The sequence below is a fragment of the Euleptes europaea genome, chromosome 3, assembly GCF_029931775.1.
Source record: "Euleptes europaea isolate rEulEur1 chromosome 3, rEulEur1.hap1, whole genome shotgun sequence".
NCBI classification, from domain to species: domain Eukaryota; kingdom Metazoa; phylum Chordata; class Lepidosauria; order Squamata; family Sphaerodactylidae; genus Euleptes; species Euleptes europaea.
Genome location: NC_079314.1, coordinates 88059713 through 88079176, shown reverse-complemented (window position 1 = coordinate 88079176; position 19464 = coordinate 88059713). Strand labels below are relative to the sequence as shown.

Sequence of the window (19464 nt, the reverse complement as noted above, 5' to 3'; positions counted from 1 at the left end):
ACACATGCAACACAAACCAAACTGCTCAATTCTACACAGTATGTCCTGAATTTTATATGGAACTGGTCAATTGACCGCAATAAATATATAAATATATATAGACAGTATGTCTTCTACTACCTCCAGCTAACTGGTACAATTTGGCAGATAACAAATGCAAGCAGTTAAAACATTTGTTGTACACAATATCAACAAAACAACATTGACAATTCATTTGGTTAGAAAAAAATATATCCAAGGATTCAAACTAAGCTTCAACAAACCAAAATGCTTGTGAAAGGGGTGGTCAAATCATTCCAGATAGTGAAAAGATGAGAGTTTTCAGTTAAGTTAAAATAAGGTAATCAGAATACTTTAATATCCGCTGTATATTGTCAGAGTACAAGACAGAAGATGCCTGTCTCCATGTGTGTCCCAGGCATGCATGCAGCAAATCCTTCCAAACCAGGCTGACAGTATATATGAAGCACACATTTAAAAAATGTGTAGTAGAATGAACCCTTACAACTAAAACACTCATATCAGGGAAATTATAGCGCCCATGTTCAAGTTCATTTTTGCTTTAAACTTTACTATAGTGAATGCACAATACAAAGACTCCACTGAAACCAAGAATTATCACACTTCCTTTTCTGCACATGGGAAAAAAGAAGATACACAGATTACTGTAAAACACAATTCAGTACTGTAGTGACAGATAAACTGCATAACTGTACTTTCTATTTCAGAACTCAGCAAAACTTGAATCAGTAGAAAATATCATAGGTTAGGTAACAACCATATACATTTCATCTGCAAGCTAATCTACAATCATTGGAGACTGCACAAACCAAGTATACTCTGCATTTTTATGCAAATTAAGGTACATCTTAATCATCTATGCAACTAATCATGTGAAAATCATAAGAATCTATAGTAATCATCAGTCAATGAAAGGAGATTTCTGCCCCATAAATCTAAATCTGGGAACACATTTCTGCCTTACACCATCTTGTGTGTGTAAAGTGCCGTCAAGTCACAGCCAACTTATAGCAACCCAGTAGGGTTTTCAAGGCAAGAGACTAACAGAGGTGGCAGAGGCTCTCTAGGGTCCCAGGTAGAGGACTTTCACATTACTTACTATCCAGCCCTTTTTACTGGTGATGCTGGGGTCCAAACATGGGACCTTCTATATGCAAAAGAACATATTCTACCAGGGCCCCTTCTCTGGTCTGTTCCTAAAGGTTTGCCCAAATATATGCACTGAGAGCTAAATAACCTTTTGCCTCACTTCATACATGAGAAGATGCCAACTTTCCCTACCCAGAGATTATCTCCTTGGAGAAAAATATAACGTGCTAACTAATATGCCTCACAGAGAATCAATGTTTAATATAGGCAGGCAAAGAAGTCCCCTGTGGTTTAAACTACTCTAAATAACAGTGTAGGTAGAGAGCCTGGATAGCTCTGTTATATTTCCAGGTCACTAATTAGTCTCTGAATGTCTTCTGAGGAAGTCACTTTGACACCCAGCAATGTAATTTCATTGTCTGCAAATGGGGGCAATAACGCTAACCTCCTTTCCTTCTCCACTGTAAAAAAAAATAAAATAAATAAAAATACACACCCAAATATATGGATCCATATACAACATGCATTGATGGTATAAACTGACAGGATAGCCCTTCAACAATTTAATATTGGCATAAACATACAGCACTTTAGCCAAGCGTCAGAGGGCTTCAGTTACCAGCATTCCTAAAGAACTAATAAAATACAAGTTTCTTGTCCAGATGGATGGCAGTTGAAAATACTTGCCTGACGTGTCTTTTGACTACAAACTGACTGAATGTAGGCCAGCCTTGAAACTCAGCAGTAAATCTGGTTGCCTGTGGCAAGAAAAATTTCTCTCCAGGCAACAAGATACATCTTTGCTGGCAGTGTCAGAGCTATAGAAGAAGCCAGCCCTATGATGTGTTATGACAACTATACACGTTTACAGACTCATACCTTCCCACCATCATTCTATCCAAAGACCTACTGCCAAATACAGTAGCAGTAGGGAAACTGAATATGTGGCTGTATCCCATAGTCTACCCTGGGCTTCAACAGGCACTTGGAACAACACCAGCACAACAAGGGAGGGAGGACAGCTAGTGGGAGCAGCAGTAAAATGATACAGAAAAGAAAGAGAAGCAGGGGCAAGCATCACCCACTCATACATAAGCAGACTCATACACAGAGCTGATTTAGGCTCTTCCCTAAAAGGATGGAAGGAGCTACCCTGGAAGATGTGAACTGCCCCTTCAACTTTCCTCCCAGTGTATGCCAAGAATGGACAAAGCAAGTATGGACAAACCCACCAACAGGCAAAGTAGGCTGCCTCTTGCACTGTGTTTTGATTGCCTTGCTCAGGTCAAAGACAACTCTATTTTGTACATGTTTTTGTGCTTCCATGGATCCCTTTCTTGGGAACTGACAGCACATCACGACCTTATGAACTTCTGATCTTTGTCTTTTATTTTATTCCACTTGCACCAGGAAATGAACAAGAATGACCTGACCACTGCCTGGCCAACTATTGACCTCAGCTTGCTAAGGCTCAAAACAGTGAGGAAGACTGCAAATTGCTAATCCAGTGATGAAAAATCTAGAAATCCATCTTGGCCAAACCCTTTGTTATTTGTGTAAAAATATAACAGAGGAAACATGTCAACCATGCTTGTACAGAAAATTTAGCTCTTTGCTTGTAAACAGGAAAGATCAGCATAGCAACACCAGGATGAAACCAACAACCTAAAGTGAATAGTGAATCCCTGAATGGTAAGATCACCACTTCCTTTTCCCTCTAATTGGGGAAAAGGTGGGAGGGCAAACGGAAAATCACTCCCTCAACTCACCTGTGCTTGTTTTTATTTTCATTCCCACGAACACACTTCCCCCCTCACCCCCGCTCCGACTGCTCTGTGCTGAGGCTGCCTTTCACCATCTTGTTCTGCAAGGAGGGAAGAGAGCAAGGGAGGAGGAGGAGAGGCTGATGATGCAGGATGCCAAGGAGGAGATGAAGGGGAAAGATAAAAGGGAGAGACAGAAGAGAAGGGGAATATGTGGAAATGGAAAAAGATAAAGCAGCATCAGTACTAGAACTCCAAATAGATTTCTGCAGGCAAGACTTTCCCAGGACAGCAATTAGGATATTCGTTAAGCAAGAGGACTGTTAAGTAGTATACAGAGTTTAGTCAGAAAAGGAAGCTACACAAAACTTGCAAAGTGAGAACTGCAGCCACTGACATAATTGGTTTGCGCTTTTTTATATTTTTTCCTTGAGTTTCCTGCAAGGACATTTTACTATCCTCTGATGTTAGCTGTTTCCACCACATATATCAAAAATGTTAAACCTGGTTTGAAAATCCTGGATTTCATTTTAGTAGTCATCCTAGCAATATAGATGGAAGGCATCGGCATGTGACAAAGTAACCCTCAAAATATTTTAAAGTAACTTGTCGGTTGCCATCCTCCCAACTTTTAATGCTATCTCAATTGTAAAAAAAACTTCTTACACTGGTTCTTGTAGGTTATCCGGGCTGTGTAACCGTGGTCTTGGAATTTTCTTTCCTGACGTTTCGCCAGCAACTGTGGCAGGCATCTTCAGAGTAGTAACACTGAAGGACAGTGTCTCTCAGTGTCAAGGGTGTAGGAAGAGTAATATATATATTACTCTTCCTACACCCTTGACACTGAGAGACACTGTCCTTCAGTGTTACTACTCTGAAGATGCCTGCCACAGTTGCTGGCGAAACGTCAGGAAAGAAAATTCCAAGACCACGGTTACACAGCCCGGATAACCTACAAGAACCAATGAACTCTGACCGTGAAAGCCTTCGACAATATTCTTACACTGTCTTACACATTTTTCAGACCTAGTCAGCTGCTTTTGGTTTCCTTTGGAAGAAAAGCTGGCTTATGAACAGGACAATACATTTCATGCAGAAAAAGAGCAAAAATTGTTAGTGGGTGCAAAAAAAATACCAAGAATCTTTGTAAAGGCTGGCTTAAACCTCTGGGCCAGAGAATGGTCCTTTAAGATTAGAAAGGCTGAGCAGAAACAAAATAAATTATACAAAATAATAAAAGATATGTACATTTTCCAAACAAGCAGAAGTCAGTTTTCTTGGCATAGATTTTCTTTTGCACCGCCCACACAAACTGTTCTCAATATATATTTAGTTAGTTCATTCATTTTATACCCTGCCCTCACTCCCCGGCCAAGGACGGGGTCCGGGCAGCTCACAACATGCAAAGTACACAAAGTGAATAAGAATTCACAGGAAATCCCTTACAATTTATGGAAAGCAGTGCACTTCTTTCTATGAGATCATTTGGATCAGATCAGAAATAATAAGTGATGCATTCATTCTTTGGGGGGGAAATCCTATGCAGCAAAGGGAACTTCTATATTTCCTTCTTAGTGAAGCAAAGCTTTGCACCATAAAAATGAATGAATAGGTATGAACGAGAAAGAAGAGCTGCTAAAGGTGCTTGCCAATTCCTCACATAAAAAGAGCAAAAAAAATACCCCTGTCCCTTAGCTTTCTTCAGTCTATCTCTGGTTTTTAGGGCACAATAAGTATCTTCTAAATTCCCACTTCTAAATGTTGCCTTTTCTGTCATTTTCAGGTACGGTCTGCAGTGAAATGGATTTGCTTCTAACCGTACTGAGTGCAGTTCCCCTGACACCACTTGGACATTATCAGACCCAAAACTGACACTTTCAACAAATCCCTTTGAGCTACAGAGTGCAAAAATAAAAAAAATAAAAATAAAAATAAAAAAATTAACATAGCTAACCTCCACCTGTTATTTGCAAACAAAATAGAAGATATCTGCAATCCTTAACAAGAGAAAGATGTTGGACATAATTACTCCTGTAGTTACACACCCATGTATGGGGAGAGGAAGGAGGTCAGTTTGTTTAGCTGTAAAGGGTGTTCTTTGAGGGGCAACCTGCACACAGCCAGTCGGGGCAAGAGAACTGGGGCTACTGACCCTCCTCGAGAGAAAGTTTTTGACTATCTGAACTGCCTCAAAGCAAGCACTTTACCATTCATTTCCTCTCCCACTAATCTGAAAGGTAAGATACCAGCAGCAAGAACAAAGGGTGGGTTAACTGACTACCCATGACCACATCAAAAATATCAGTTACAAATAAGCAAACTTTTTTCTTTGTGCAGTCCCACAAATAGGAAACTAGTTAGCTGATATACCTGGAGGAGGAGGATGTCCTCAGAAAAATAAGCTGTGAATACTTGCACTGCAGAAGGTTGTCTCTACCCTTGCTCATGTAATCAACACATTTTACAAACATGGCTGGAAGCCCATCGGCTATTTTACACAAGTCAGTTAGGGAAACAAAGACATGACAGTAGCCCTAGCTCAACCACAGCTAAGAATTTGTCATGGGCTTTATTACCTTAGGCATAAATTTAGAGGGCCAAAGGAGAAGCTGTTGGTTTAGACTGTGCTCCATGCAACAGGTTGAGCTGGAAGACTACAGGACAGCCTAACCAGAGAGAATACAAAATGTTGTACTGGATTCAATACGCTTCTTTTTCTACTGGGGTTCTTTGTAAGAAATTGCAGTAATTGATGAACAGAATACTTTGAATCCACTTCTAAGAACCCTGCCCTCAGGAATGCCTTAGGGAAGGAGAAAGAGAACACAGACTGTTCTCTTAACTAGGGAACCATATATTGGTCAGAAATGCTGGCCACCAATGCCTTTTCCTTCAAGAAAACTCTTTAGGGGTGATTGTGAAGCACCTACTTGGTACATTTCAAGCAATCCAGGCAAGAATCAACCTTACCACAAAGGTAAATCAAAATAATGCCAACCTGTGGTAAGGATTTTCCTTCTGAAGATATGGTACTTACAAAAGATGCCATAGGAAGACAAGAAAAGATGAAGAGGAAACTAAAAGTATGTTCCTGATCAAAAGAGAATAGCATGAAGGTGCTCAATCTGCCCTTACAAGATACACTGGTGATCAAAATCTCTGGGGGCCAGAACTTTTCCAGAACCAGTTCCAAATAGGCAAAGAACCTCTACATGTGGGTCTGCACAGAGACCAAAAAGAATATGGGTTCTCCTTAATTCTGAGAACTTTGTTCATGAACACCTACAGTCTTCTTATGGCATTATCAATTCAGTTCATTTACTGGAAAATAAAAAGTAGATTGGTTCAACAGGGATCAACACAAACCAGTGTAACATGAATAATTCTTAAGGCACAACATGCTGTCTTTATGTTCAGTTATCCAAGGATTGGTTGTTTGTGAAGTTACCGTGACATGATCTATGTGCTTGAGAGTGTTCTGCATTGATAGTACTGTTGTTTATCAAACAGCCTTCTAACATTGGGAAAACAAGTTTCTGCTCTAAGCATTTTTATAGATTGCTTTCAGAGATATATGGTACTCTTCAAATGGCTCTCTGCTTCTTATTCTCCACTGTCTATGATTAGAGAAAAAAAGAAAAGAATCCCCACTATACAGCTCTATACGCAGAAAACATATTTAAATAAATTCAAATTAAATAACAACTGCAGTCTGTCTTTTAAAACTTTCTGTTGCAGGTATGCCATAAATCATCAAATGTACTGCAGCTAGTGCTAGAAACAGAATTTCATTCTCCCATAGCCATCATTCCCACTTAGTGTAATGTTGGTTCTGTACTAAAACCAACGTCCTTCCTACTTGATATTGCCTGGCCATATAATGAGAAACACAACTTGTTTCTCAGGCAGGTGCTTTAGCTATTGTAATACTTCTGTGTCCACAGATCAAGACTGGAACCATGTATCCCAGAACTAAGCAGATAGATGGCAATGATCTGGCCAACAGTATTCAGCACTACAACTATGGCCCTTCTTACTACAAGACACACTAACCCAGTGGTGTCAAACTCATTTGTTACAAGGGCTGGAAATGACATGTCACTTGGTCAGGTCACCCGTTGCCAGCTCTGCCCAAGAGTGGGGGGTGGCTGCCTCAGCTGGCTCACGGGCCAGATAAGAACTTTCAAGGGGCTGGATCTGGCCCACAGGCCATATGTTTGACACCCTGCTCTAACCTCCTATAGAAACATTGATGCGAATTTTCCATTCTGTTCTCCCATTTATTCTTATAATTTGTTTCCTCAAATATTTCCCCATTTAGCAGAATACTACAGCTGAAGACAAAAGCTCAGAACAAAAGCTGTGAAAACTTCACAAAAGCACTAACACAGAAATTTTGAAATAGAATTCCATAGAAAAAAGAAAAAAATGCAGATTCTCACACTGCCGGACTTTCCCAAAATTTCACACACCCCACCCAACACAGCAGCATCTCCTTTTAGAAAATTACACAAAATTATACATATTAACTTAAAATGAACTGTGTTGAGTCTAGCAAAAGGCAATGCCAAATTGGTGGTATCTTTTATTACCTTGTGCTTGGGGCACCTCACTGAGAAATTCTCTTCGTTTAGTAAACAATCTAGAGGAGGAAAAGAAAATAGAAGGCAGAATTATTGGTAAAATAAAATGAAATTCCACAATAGGCATGCGAATTTGGCACTCGAGTCCACATGTAGCATAAAAATAACAGAAGTTCTAAAGATGTGATTGTGCTATTCTGAGTGATCAACATGCTGAGCTACATCATCCAAACGGTTGCAAAACTAAGTCCTTAGGAAAAAACAAAGTATACACAGTTTTCCAGCACCAGACCAGCCTTAGAATTTCCAGAGAAAATGAAACCTATCTAGAGGATTTATAAACTTACGACAGGGTTCCTACTTTGTGTACACCTCATCACATCTCCAAGATGCCTGTCCACAGCACAAAGAAAATTTTCAGCTCCAAATCCAGTAATCACTTCATTTAAATCACATGCCTGACAATAGTGTTGCTGTTCCTGCTTTGCTAGCTATAAGATCCACAAAAATCCACATAATATAATTAGCATAGGAGAAACAAATATCTGGTTGCTGTTGAGTACATACTCAAAAACAAAATCAAGACTCCCTGGTGTAGTGGTTAAGCGTGGTGTAGTGGTTAAGAGCGGCGGACTCTAATCTGGAGAACTGGGTTTGATTCTCCGCTCCTCCACATGAACAGCAGACTCTAATCTAGTGAACTGGGTTAGTTTCCCCACTCCTCTACAGCAGCCTGCTGGGTGACCTTGGGCTACTCACAGTTCTCTCTGAACTCTCTCGGCCTCACCTACCTCACAAAGTGCCTACTGTGGGGGGGGGGGAGGTGATGGTAAGCCGCTTTGAGACTCCTTTCGGTAGAGAAATGTGGGGTATAAAAACCAACTCTTCTTCTATCTTACGTTTTAATAGAAAAGTCAGCCAAACCTGAGGATACTTAAATCTGGTGACTGGAACAGTAAACAGGCAAGACAGATTTTTCTTTCTACAAACCTGAAAAGGGGCCCAGGTTTGCAGAAAGATGTGAAATCTAAAAAAAAATACGTTGGAGAGTTTTTAAAAAACCCAAAATGATATAAGGAGCATCTGTAGCTTTAAGCAACAGATTCCTACAGATTCCACGCTTGGTTTTATCAGCAAAAGGCAAGGGGAGGGGAAAGAAGGCAGGCTCTTGCCAGGCCTATTTTAGCCTTTGAAGGAGGACTCATTGATTGGGGCCAGGCCTGGCTAGGGTTGCCAGCTCCAGGTTGGGAAATTCCTGGAGGTTTTGTGGTGAAGTCTGAAGAGGGCAGTTTGGAGAGGGGAGTAGCCTCATTTGGATATAATGCTATAGAGTCCATCCTCCAAAGCAGCCATTTTCTCAAGGGGGACAGATCTTTGTTGTCTTGAATTTAGTTGTAATTCTGGGAGATTTCCAAGTCCCACCTGGAAGTTGGCCACTTTAGACATGGCAGCAACCTCTGACTTACTTGATACCACCTGACTTGCATGATACAACTAGGCCTGGCTGTTTGCTACTGTTCAACAGCAGCAACCCTATGAAAGCCAGCGTTGTATAGCGGTTAGAGTTTCAGAGCAGGGCCTGAGAGACCCAGGTTCAAATCCACATTTTGCTGTGGAAGCTCACTGGGTGATTCTGAACCAGTCATACTTTCAGACTAACCTACCTCACAGGGTCGTTGCGAGGAGAGGCAAATACCAAAGCTACTTCCCCCCGCCCATGAAGATGGGGTGATTAAGTGAAGTAAGTAAATAATAAATATAGCTGAAGATGGGAGGTAGATAAAAGGTAGGCTGGTGAATGGCTGAGGAGAGAATGAGTCAGGGGAAGGAAAAGAGGAAATAGTGAGGGGAGGGAAATAGAGGTGAGAGTGAGGTGCTACCCCACAGTACCACTAAACTGGGCCACAGTTTTCCTAGCTAGATGCTACTGCAAGGGGGAGGGAGCTTAAGACAGAGGAGCAGATAAAGGTAGATTGGCTGTTGGGTAGGAAAGAGATAGGGTTTGGAGTTGGCAACCCTATCTGGAGATTTGGAAGGGGAGCCTGGGGATATTTAGAACACTTCTTCCCTAGGCACCCTTCTTAAGGCCACATTTTAGCCATAAAAATAAATGCCTAAAACATGGACTAACAGTTTTCTTTGCTGTTCTGCTATACTGATGCTGATTATTGTTTCACTTTTATTGTGTTGCACCTTATATTTTCACATTTATATTTTTACATAGTAGTGCCTCAGGTACTACTAGTGGACAATCTATACATCATTTGAATGTTTCAATATTGACAACGCTGAGTTGGATAAGGAAGGAAGGAGCACACTGAAGGCTAAAATAAGTAGTGCAGTAAAGGCTGTGTTATCCAGCACCCAGTAAATCAGCAAACTTGATTAACTGTCATGCCTGGACTACAGCTGGCACCGGAGCGACAGCAAGCATCAGAGGAGCAGGCTCTGGGTCCCACCCTCGGGCCCCACCCACTTGTGCAACTACTAAGCAACCAATGCCCACGGCTGAGAAGCACTCCCTGCACCTCCACTGTAAGCTCTAGTCCTGCAGCCCCCTTAATCAGACTTCAGCAGACTACCAATCCACCAAAGCAGTTTTATTGGGTAAAATCAACAGGTTTCAGAAGCCATATTCAAAAGGACACTAGTAAGGGTCAAAGGCAAGGTACATAGCATATATGGAAGAGCAAAAGGAGATAACTGGTTACCCAGGCAAACCCCCCCCCTCCAAGAGGCAGGAAGGAGTACTTGGCAATTCCCACAGTATGGGAATCTATGAAGACTAAACATGGGGCATAGACTGGCCTTGGACAGAATAGCACAACAGCACATGGAAGCAGCACAATCGCACTACCGCATACCATCCTCATGGCCTGCTCCTGACATCCACCAGCTCTTGTGTAAGAGCAAGCGGAAGGGACCAGGGAGTGCTTCTTGGCCATGAATACCACCGGAACGCCCTGCCTGGTCCTCTGCTGCATGCTCTCCTGCAAGGGCAGGTGGAGGAGAGGAGACAAGAGTGCCAGCCAGGGCTCAGAGAGTCCAGCTGCTACAATGCCTGATCAAGTGGCGGTGCTGCCTGGAAGTCAAGTCTACCCCAACCCTGAACCTCTGCAATAGTGCAACAAAACATCAAACACAGAAACTCCCATGAAGAAAACACATATCTGGAACAGGCCAATTTCAGCTTACCATAGCAAGAACTGAAAATACAACAAGAACTAAAAATGCCTCCAGGCGCATCAGAAGAGTTGATGAGGGCAACTCTGTATTTTCAAAAGTCCCGGGCAGGGGAGGGGGGAGGGAGAGGAAGAGAGCTCCCTGCTTTGCTTGGTCCACATACACACCACAGACTAGACAAAGTCTATATTGCAGGAAAACATGTCAGTCATGTTTTCCTATTAGTACCATCTTAATCCCAAGCTTCTAAAAATCTACAATCAAAAACATCCAAGGAATGTTGCCAACTGTGACTATCTTAACTAGCAACCGTTAACATTTCTGTCCCTCATTACTTTCCCCTCTCTTGTGGAAGAGGCAGTGAACAGTAGTCAAACTAACATGACTTCTGTACCACCAATCCAAAAGATGCTGTGGGGAAAATTTATTTTTTTTAAACCCACACAGAAGGGCCAAATATGAAAGGTTGTTTGAATAGCACCCAGTATCTTACTTAGGAGGTCATTCCACTTAGCCATGTTTTTCGAAAAAGAACCTACACCAGCGGTCGGCAAACCGCGGGTCGCGAGCCACATGCGGCTCTTTGAGTGCGGCTCTGCCACGGATTGGCCGATGCTGGGCCCGCCCCTCCTGCCGGGCCACCCTCGGCGCTTGGCATGCTGGCCCTTGTAGTCCTCCCAGCCTCCTTTCCCAAAGCGGCCGGCGCTCCTGCGAACTACAGCCAACGGGAGGGCCGGCAGCTGACAAAGGGGCAGGGACAAGCCGCAGCCCGGGAGACGCAAGCTCAGTGGCGTCCGCCCGCCTCCTTTCGCCTTCTCCAGGGTTGCTCCTGGAGTCCCTTTGTGGGGCGCAGCCTTGGCGGATGTCAGTATCAGCCCCTCGCGCTCCACTGTGGGACGGTCGTGGAGAGCTTCCTCGGCCTCAGACAAGTCCGACGGGGAGTTTGAACTGTCCTCCCCGTCGGTAGCAGCCAGCTTGCCCTCTGTTCCCTCACAGAGATTGGGTCGCTGCTGCCAGAACTCTCCTCCCCGGCCTCTGCTTCTCCCCGCCTTTTTATTTCCCCCATTCTCCTCCTGGCTCCATCTCCCAAACCCATAAAGGGCCCTCGGGGTTTGCTCCACCCCTCCCTTTCCCCGTCCACTGAGGCCGTGGGCCACGCCCTTGCCTCGGTCGCGCTCGCCCGCCAATCAGCTGTATGGTGCGGGGGCCCTCAGCAGAGGCACAGTCCCGGCCCGGAGCCTCTGCCTCGGTGGAGCGGGGCCACCCGGCCTCACCCCCTCCCCCACCAGCCATCCTGGGCCAGTGCAATCCCACCCCCTGTGCCCCGGTCGGGGATGACCTCCCCGGGGCTGGGCAGCTCCCGGTGGCCTCGCCCCTCCCGGGGTGCAGGGCCTCCGCATCTCCGTCGGGTTTCCCGGGGAGCATCCCTCTTCTGGAGGCATCCGTGCCTGAGGGGTTGGGGGGGGTGCCTTGCCTCCTGGAGCGCCGACGTCCTTCCCCGTCGGCTCCGCTCCTCGCTGCCTCGCCCCATCCCCTCGTGGGTCTTCTGCCAGGTAAGTGAGGCCATACCGGGGCGAGGGGCGGCTGCCGTTCCAGGACACCCTTTTTACGCACATGTGCGGTAGGTTGGCAGGTGAGGAGCTGCGCGCGCAATGGAGGCTTTTTTCCTTGCCCGGGGTGGTGTATTTTTTTTTTTTTGCATGAGTCATTGGCCAGGGATCTTTTCTTGCTGGAGGGGTCGACCCTGCGGGGTGTGCGTTGATGCTTGCATTTTGCAAAAGCCCCCTTGCATGTCAGCGCAATGGCAAATGCATTTTCTTCCTCGCCTCCTCTTTTGCGGTGGGGTGTCATGACTGGGGAGGGGCGGGCTGGGTCGAAGGCAGGCCCTTTGCAGGAAGGGGTTTTCCATACATATCTATTCTGTTATTATCCAGGCTTTTCCTGCAGAGGAGAGCTCGTGTGGATCGGTATACACGGGATAATAAGTGTACTAGCAGTGGGGCGCTGGGGAATGTTTACACTCAGTAGGAGGCTGACTCATGTATTGACATCTAGCTTGGGCCTTGGTGTGCAATTGGTTGTCTCAATGTTTGACATTTGGGTGGGGTTGTCTCTGAGCAAGGGCAGAGGGTCTCGCTGGACTGAACAGAAATGGAAAAAAGGGCTTCAGAGGCCTCTGGACTACACACAGCATACCTTTTTATTTGCAGAGGGGGAAAGTTTTACCTGCAGTTTGGTGATTTTCGAAGCTTGCGTGGGTAGAATATCAGTTATCAATAAATAAGGTCATTATTAAGTATGATATCAATTTTTATTCAGTGTACCTAAACTTTAATTAAGACTTAAAACTTTAATTAAAGTTTATTAAGTTAATAAACAGTGTACCTACCTATATAGTTTAAGTTTAAGAAATTTGGCTCTCAAAAGAAATCTCAATCGTTGTACTGTTGATATTTGGCTCTGCTGACTAATGAGTTTGCCGACCACTGACCTACACCAATGCTTTGGAATTACAGTATAGGGAAGGAGCTCTTGATTTCGTAAACCTTTTGACACAATATGACCAAATCCCACAGCAAAGGCCTTATTAAATGTGTATCCGAAAGTACCTCAGGTCAGAGTTGAATTGTGCCAAACATTGTACAAGTATATGTTAGCACAGAAGAGTCTGCAATCAGGATTTTTATAATCCAATAAAATAATTCAGCAGGTAGGAGACACAAAGCATGTAGCCACAACCCATGACCTAAAGGGAAGCTATAGTGGCTGTTTTCCAGCTAGCTATAGTGGCTGTTTTCACCAGCTCTAACCCCATTCACTGGACTGCACTGCTGGACTCTTGCCAATTTCAAGATGCGAGCTCAAGTGATCCCATCTAGTAACACACAGAAACATGTACTAAACTCGATTAACTCTCTCAAGGGAGTAAAGTCAGAGACCACACAAATCAAAAGTGTCAATTCTGCATTTAGTGGAATGTGACGGTAGCTCCAATTAAAAGCCTGGAGAATATTTCACAGGCAAACAGGCTTTAACCTCTGTATCTTGGGTAAATATCAGTTTTGTGGTTGTCAGAAATTCTGGTGCTTGAAGCAGAGTCTTCTTCCACCTTGGAATTTATTATAAAAATGGTCCCATATCCTGTTCTATGGATTACTGTTCTACTTTGGCCACGAGTAGTTTTCAAAGCATTTCTTTTATAAAATGTTTGGTAATCTATGAGCTTTAGTTTTAGAATACTGTCTTATTCTTACCTGCATCAATGGCACATGGATAATGGTATCGAAAGGAACAACCTTTGTTGTAGCAGCCTAAAGTGGCTCCTGCCTCCTGGCAATGAGAACATTTCTATAACAAACAGAAAAATAAAACATTAGTATACATACAAAGCTTAGATTGTTCCTCGGTTTATCTCACACTAATGGGGAGCATTTCAATGGAATGGGATATGCTCAGCCTGAAATGCTGCTCATGGAGAACGGGGATCCCTCAGGAACTTTATGGGGGTGAATGAGAATCTGAAATGGGAGGGAGGAAACTGCAAAAATCATCTACTATTATTAGCAGAAATTTGCCCTGTTATCCAGACTATCAGAGGTTCCATGTTATAAAGATAAACTTCTAAATATCATATCCAAAACCTTTCTCCTTTCTTCCTTAAACACAGAGCTTCTGTTGCTTGGAATTCTAGTCAAACTATTGCCAGTTTCTCTTTACATGCAGAAAATGGTTTTACAGTGTCAGCTATTAAATTTCAAAGTGTACTGTTTGTGACCTTAGATTACAAAGACTACTAAAATCCAAGGTCATCCTGATGACCAGATTTCCCAGCCCCTAGAAATTTATAAAAATATGCAGAACTGGCACCTAAAACTAAGATTTTGAAATCTAACCACTGTAAATATTTTCCCAACCTTATAGATTCCTGTGGCATGAATGCTTGCAATGGGCTCACACATTGCTACCCATAGCTTTGCGAGGGACCATTGCAAACATTCCTGGGAAGCTGAGTTTTCCCACGATTCTTGGGTGAGGACGGAGGCAGCCATTACAGACTATGAAAAGTAAGTACTTTTAAAATTCTCCCTGGGGGGAGCATTTTTTGAGGTAGAGTCACCAAATTCGCAGCGTGGCTGCAAGGTCTCTCCTTGCATGAACCCCAAAGTCTGGTAAAGTTTGGACCAGGGGTCTGATTTTATGGGGTCCCGAAGGGGTCAACCCCCTCCACAGAGCAGCATTGTAAACTTTACCATGCTTCTCTATGGAGGAGGGGGTGCAACCCCTTCAGGACCCCATCAAATTGGATCCCCTGAACCAATCTTCACCAAACCAAAGTTCATGCAGAGAGAGTTCCTTGGAGCCACCCTGAAAATTTGGGAACTCTACCTCCAAAAATGCCTCTTCCAGAGCTCATTTAAAGAATTCCCATAGGGACAAGCTGAAGCCAAAAAAAGCCAAATACCTATTCGGCTGATTCGGCAATCGCTATCCAGCTTCGGTTTTATTCCCAAATTTTGGTATTCAGTAAATTCGAAACCTGATTATTGCCAAAACAGCTAATTTTGGGTTTGTTTTCTGTTCGGGTTTATTGATATGCACAACCCTAGCATCAATCTTTTGGACACCAGCCCTGCAAAGAATTGAAAGAGAATTTCAGATAACGTAACTTTCATCAAATTACTGGGTTGGGTCTCACATAAGATTTCCACAAATAGAGCAAAGCACAACTTTTCCCCCTTCCCTTTCCTGCTCCATCCCAACGTGCACCCCAAAATTATTCTCCTGGGGAACAGGTGGCCTCCAGGGACAGAATCGGGGAAGTTCAAAGTCTGCAGGAAGAAGGGGGGAATCAACACACAAGCCACTAAAGTGCGCTGGAAAGCACCCCATCTGTTGTTTTGTTTTGGGGAGGGGGAGTTCTGCCCAGCTGACCCCCAGGGTCTACAACACATTTCCAAATTCTAGTTCTCTTCCAGACATAAGAAAAGTTACCCGGACTCCCAGTTTACTTTGACAGGAATTCAACTTCACATTTGTTTAATCCTACTGATATACGAAACCATTCTCTAGAAACAATATCCATGAAATCAGACAATATTCCAACATGCTTCTTCCCCACACTGTTTCCCATTGAGCACAAAAACATCACTGGATGAAATCCTCTAAGCCTAAAAAGGATAGTGGTATACAAAGAGAGGTAGAGTGGCATGAGAATGGCTTCTTTTTTAATTTCAAAACAACCCTCTCTCTGGGGCAGAAGACCTATTTTGCCTGCTCTTTTGGAACTACTACAAATTCAGCAATAACCATCCATTCTGAAATATACACTTCCCATGTATTCTGTGAGCTCATCTACTCCAACTTCTTAATCTGCCTCATTCATTGCTCAAATTACCACGAGAAATACTGCATTCCTACTTCTATTAAATGCTCACCAGCAGGAATGGATAAAAAAATCATTAACAGAAGATCAGACTACGGGGGGCTGTTATTTCCCTTGCGTAGTCTGCCCAATATGCAATACAACCAGGGTTACCTTCAATCACCCACAACGACATGATTTCCTACTGAACAGCAATTCCACTAACTATGCCAGGCAGAGCTCATCTGCTCCTGTTACCAGATCCCCTGCTGCCGAACAAGTCCCCAGTCTGGGAGATACTGCTGTTTCCCACAGTCTACTAGCCGCATAATAGCTCCAGCTTCTTCACCTCCTGGGACCTAAAGCCATCTGCTTCTTTCAAGAGTGAACAGGGCATGGAGATCCTAACAAAGTGCTCCACAGTCTTGGCAACAAGAAACAAAACATTTGCAGAAATATAGTGACCTCCGCCACTGCATCCCAGAGATTGTCACTTAATTCTCAAGTAGTACTTCAGAAGTGCCATTTACATGGATGAACAGATGGGTGGCAAACTACATTTGACCTTGCTTCTCCGCAAGCAGCATTGCCCCCACCATACTATGCCAGCTGCATTTCTATAGAAAACCACTGCAACAATAGCAGCGTATGACTACTCTTCTGATTTACAGTTGTGGGGGAAAGAGCATTCTAAACTCTATAAGGCCAAGGAGACAGAGACCTTTTCAGTGCGCTCGAGTTACACCTGATTTTTTTAGGAGTTTTCCCCACAAGCATTGGAATTGGTTTCGGCAGGGTTCTTCCACACGTCTGCCCCCTTATGCTTTTTTACAGTTGTGGAGTCAGTTAATTTTCTTCTGCAAGTAGCTTAAATAATGAGGATTTTCAAGGGAGGGTAGCTGTCATCATCGGTGTTATCATCAGTGGCACACACACCCCTTAGATTTTTTTAAAGCCCTAAAATATCAGTATAACACTAGTGTTGCAATGATAGTTTAAACAGGTTCTCTGAATTCCCAACTTTCATTTTTAAAAAAGGCACATCTCCGTGAGGGAAGGGCCTGGAGACTTTTTAAAAAAATGAAAGCTGGGAATCCAGAGAACATGATTAAACTACCATTACAATGATATATCGATATTTTAGGGCCATTTACGACAGAGTGGGGCAGAGGATACCTACTGTCCATTTGACGAGCTGTATGAATCAAAAACTATCACCACCAATGCACATTTCCTTCAATCAAGCCGGCATCCCCTTGAAGCAATTATTGAAGGCTGCCGGGACAATAAGTATCATCTGCCCCACCCATGAGGGAAACAACTATAGCGGATGATCCCCACCTCTGTGTGAGGCCATCTCTCCTCCTTTCACCGCAACATATGCAGAGCCCTGCTAGATCAGAGCAAAGCCTTAGCTAGTTCACCATCTTGTTTTTCAACCATCACTAGCTAACTGCTTCCAAACAGCCAACGATCACAACAGAAAGCCAACAACCCTCTCCTCTTGCTGCCCACCCACTAGCAACTGATATTCAGAGGCCTACTGCCTCTACACATAGAGGTTGGAGTGGCTCCAATGACTAACAGTTGTTTATTAGGGCAATTCATGGGGGATAGACAGATAAAACCATCTAGAACAATGGTCACCACCACATCTTGTAGTATACTTTTGTCCATCCTGATCCTCTGCATTTTGCCAATGAAAAGGAGAAAAAAATCTTACTTTCTCCATACTATGCACAATTTTGTACACCTTTATCATGATTCCCCCTCCCCATCACTTTTTTTCTTTAAAAAAGCTTTATACTTTTTCATCTTTCCTCATTCACATTTACACATGAAGCTGCCTTATACTGGGTCTGGTCATTGGTCTATCAAGATCTGTACTGTCTACCCTGACTGGCAGCAACTCCCCAGGAATTTAGGTACAGGTATTTTACATCAACTCCTAACTGATCCTTTCAACTGGAGATAGCAGGGATTGAACCCGGGCACTTCTGCATGCCAAGCATATGGTCTACTACTAGGCTTCATCCCCATCCCACACATAGAAGATGCCGAACTAACTGGTGCCAGATTCAGGAAAAACTAACATATTTCACACAATTCAATATTAATGTAAGAAATGTATTGCTGCGAGATGTGGTGATGCACCCAAATACTAACAGGAAGGAAGAAAGGTGAACTTCGCTTGGGAACATTCCACTGCAGAGAAGATCTTCTCTTGCATACTCACCCGCCACAATTCAGCCAGAAAGGGCAGAGAAAACAAAGCCTCCAAGGTAGATCTTACTACACTAGTAGCTTACGTTAAAATTTCCAACACCTCATACTAGAAAGACCCCAATACCACTACGTTTTTCCATTGTGAAAACTGTTTCCTATTCTTTTATCAGTTTACTAATGGTAAGTGGACCTAGGCTTATTCAGAAGTCTTTGGTGAGAGGTAGTTACTGGCTTTTTGAAAGTCCAAGTCTAGATTACCCCTAACTACGTGAGCCTCAGAATTATTTTATTACCTACTTATTGTTCACTAATATTTGTTTTGCTAAATATTTTGATATTCTTTAAGACACCAGTTTTAAAGGACCAGACTTCCTTTTGCAGAAGCCATGCCAGTTTCTCCTTGGTAAAGCTTGCTCTTCTACGACTTCATTCAGACATCACAATACACCACAGACCATGGCTTGATTTAACTCTTGTTTGCAATGTCAAGGTGCTGGCTGCCTAACCAACTACAGTTTGTTGTTGGGTGTCACACTGGAATTCTAAGTCATGCTTTGTAACTGGCTAGCACACTATGATTGTACTAACTGTGGTTTGTCAGGGCATCTGAATGTAGAAAATCCCAGTTTGCTCAGAAGCAACTTTAGCTGTTCCAGCTGCACTCAGCTACTGATAATACTTTCTAAGGTCACACACACTGTTCCTCCCTCCAACACCATTTCCCTTGCTTGTGATGACTTCCAAAGTAGGATTGTGCTTCAGAAACTGCAGTCTTTACTAAGGAGAAATGCAAAATGCAGTGGGACAAAAGATCTTGCTTGACCATTTTTGTCAATAAACATAATAGAAATTGATCCAAATATACCATTGTTAGTTAAAAACAACTCATCTACTGTTGTACAGTCTTCCTCTCAAAATCACAACTCCCTCTTTATATCCCAGGAGACAGTGAGGGAGCTGGCCACAATCATGTATTTCTTCCCAAAGTTTTATTTTCCAAGCAAAAACAAGGTTAGAGAATGTAGCAAAATGGTAAAAGAAAAAAAAAGGGGGGGAGGACTGTCTTTCCTTTTTAGAGTAGAATTCAGGAAATGCACAGAAGTGGCTAGACAAAATGGGGAATGGAGACGGTAACTGACAGTCCTTAGCCAAGGAGAAGGCTTGACGCCCTTGGCTTCCCCTCTTTGTTCTCTTCCCATTTATTGCCGTCAACCAACAGCAACAGAACAGATAAGTA

General features: G+C 43.3%; 1 protein-coding gene across 3 annotated transcripts in view; it reads right to left on the bottom strand.

Moving 5' to 3' along the window:
- The window catches only part of TCF20 (transcription factor 20), a 103836-nt gene that overhangs the window by 2695 nt on the left and 81677 nt on the right, over positions 1-19464 (bottom strand). For 2 of the 3 annotated variants that reach the window (XM_056847316.1, XM_056847317.1), the window contains exons 3-5: positions 13894-13987; positions 7466-7515; positions 2880-2974 (exon numbers count right to left, since the gene is read on the bottom strand). In XM_056847316.1, the coding sequence (XP_056703294.1) occupies positions 2924-2974; positions 7466-7515; positions 13894-13987 (195 nt within the window). In that variant the 3' untranslated portion in view covers positions 2880-2923. The remainder of the gene's footprint in view (positions 1-2879; positions 2975-7465; positions 7516-13893; positions 13988-19464) is intronic. The other variant, XM_056847319.1, reaches the window with a different exon arrangement.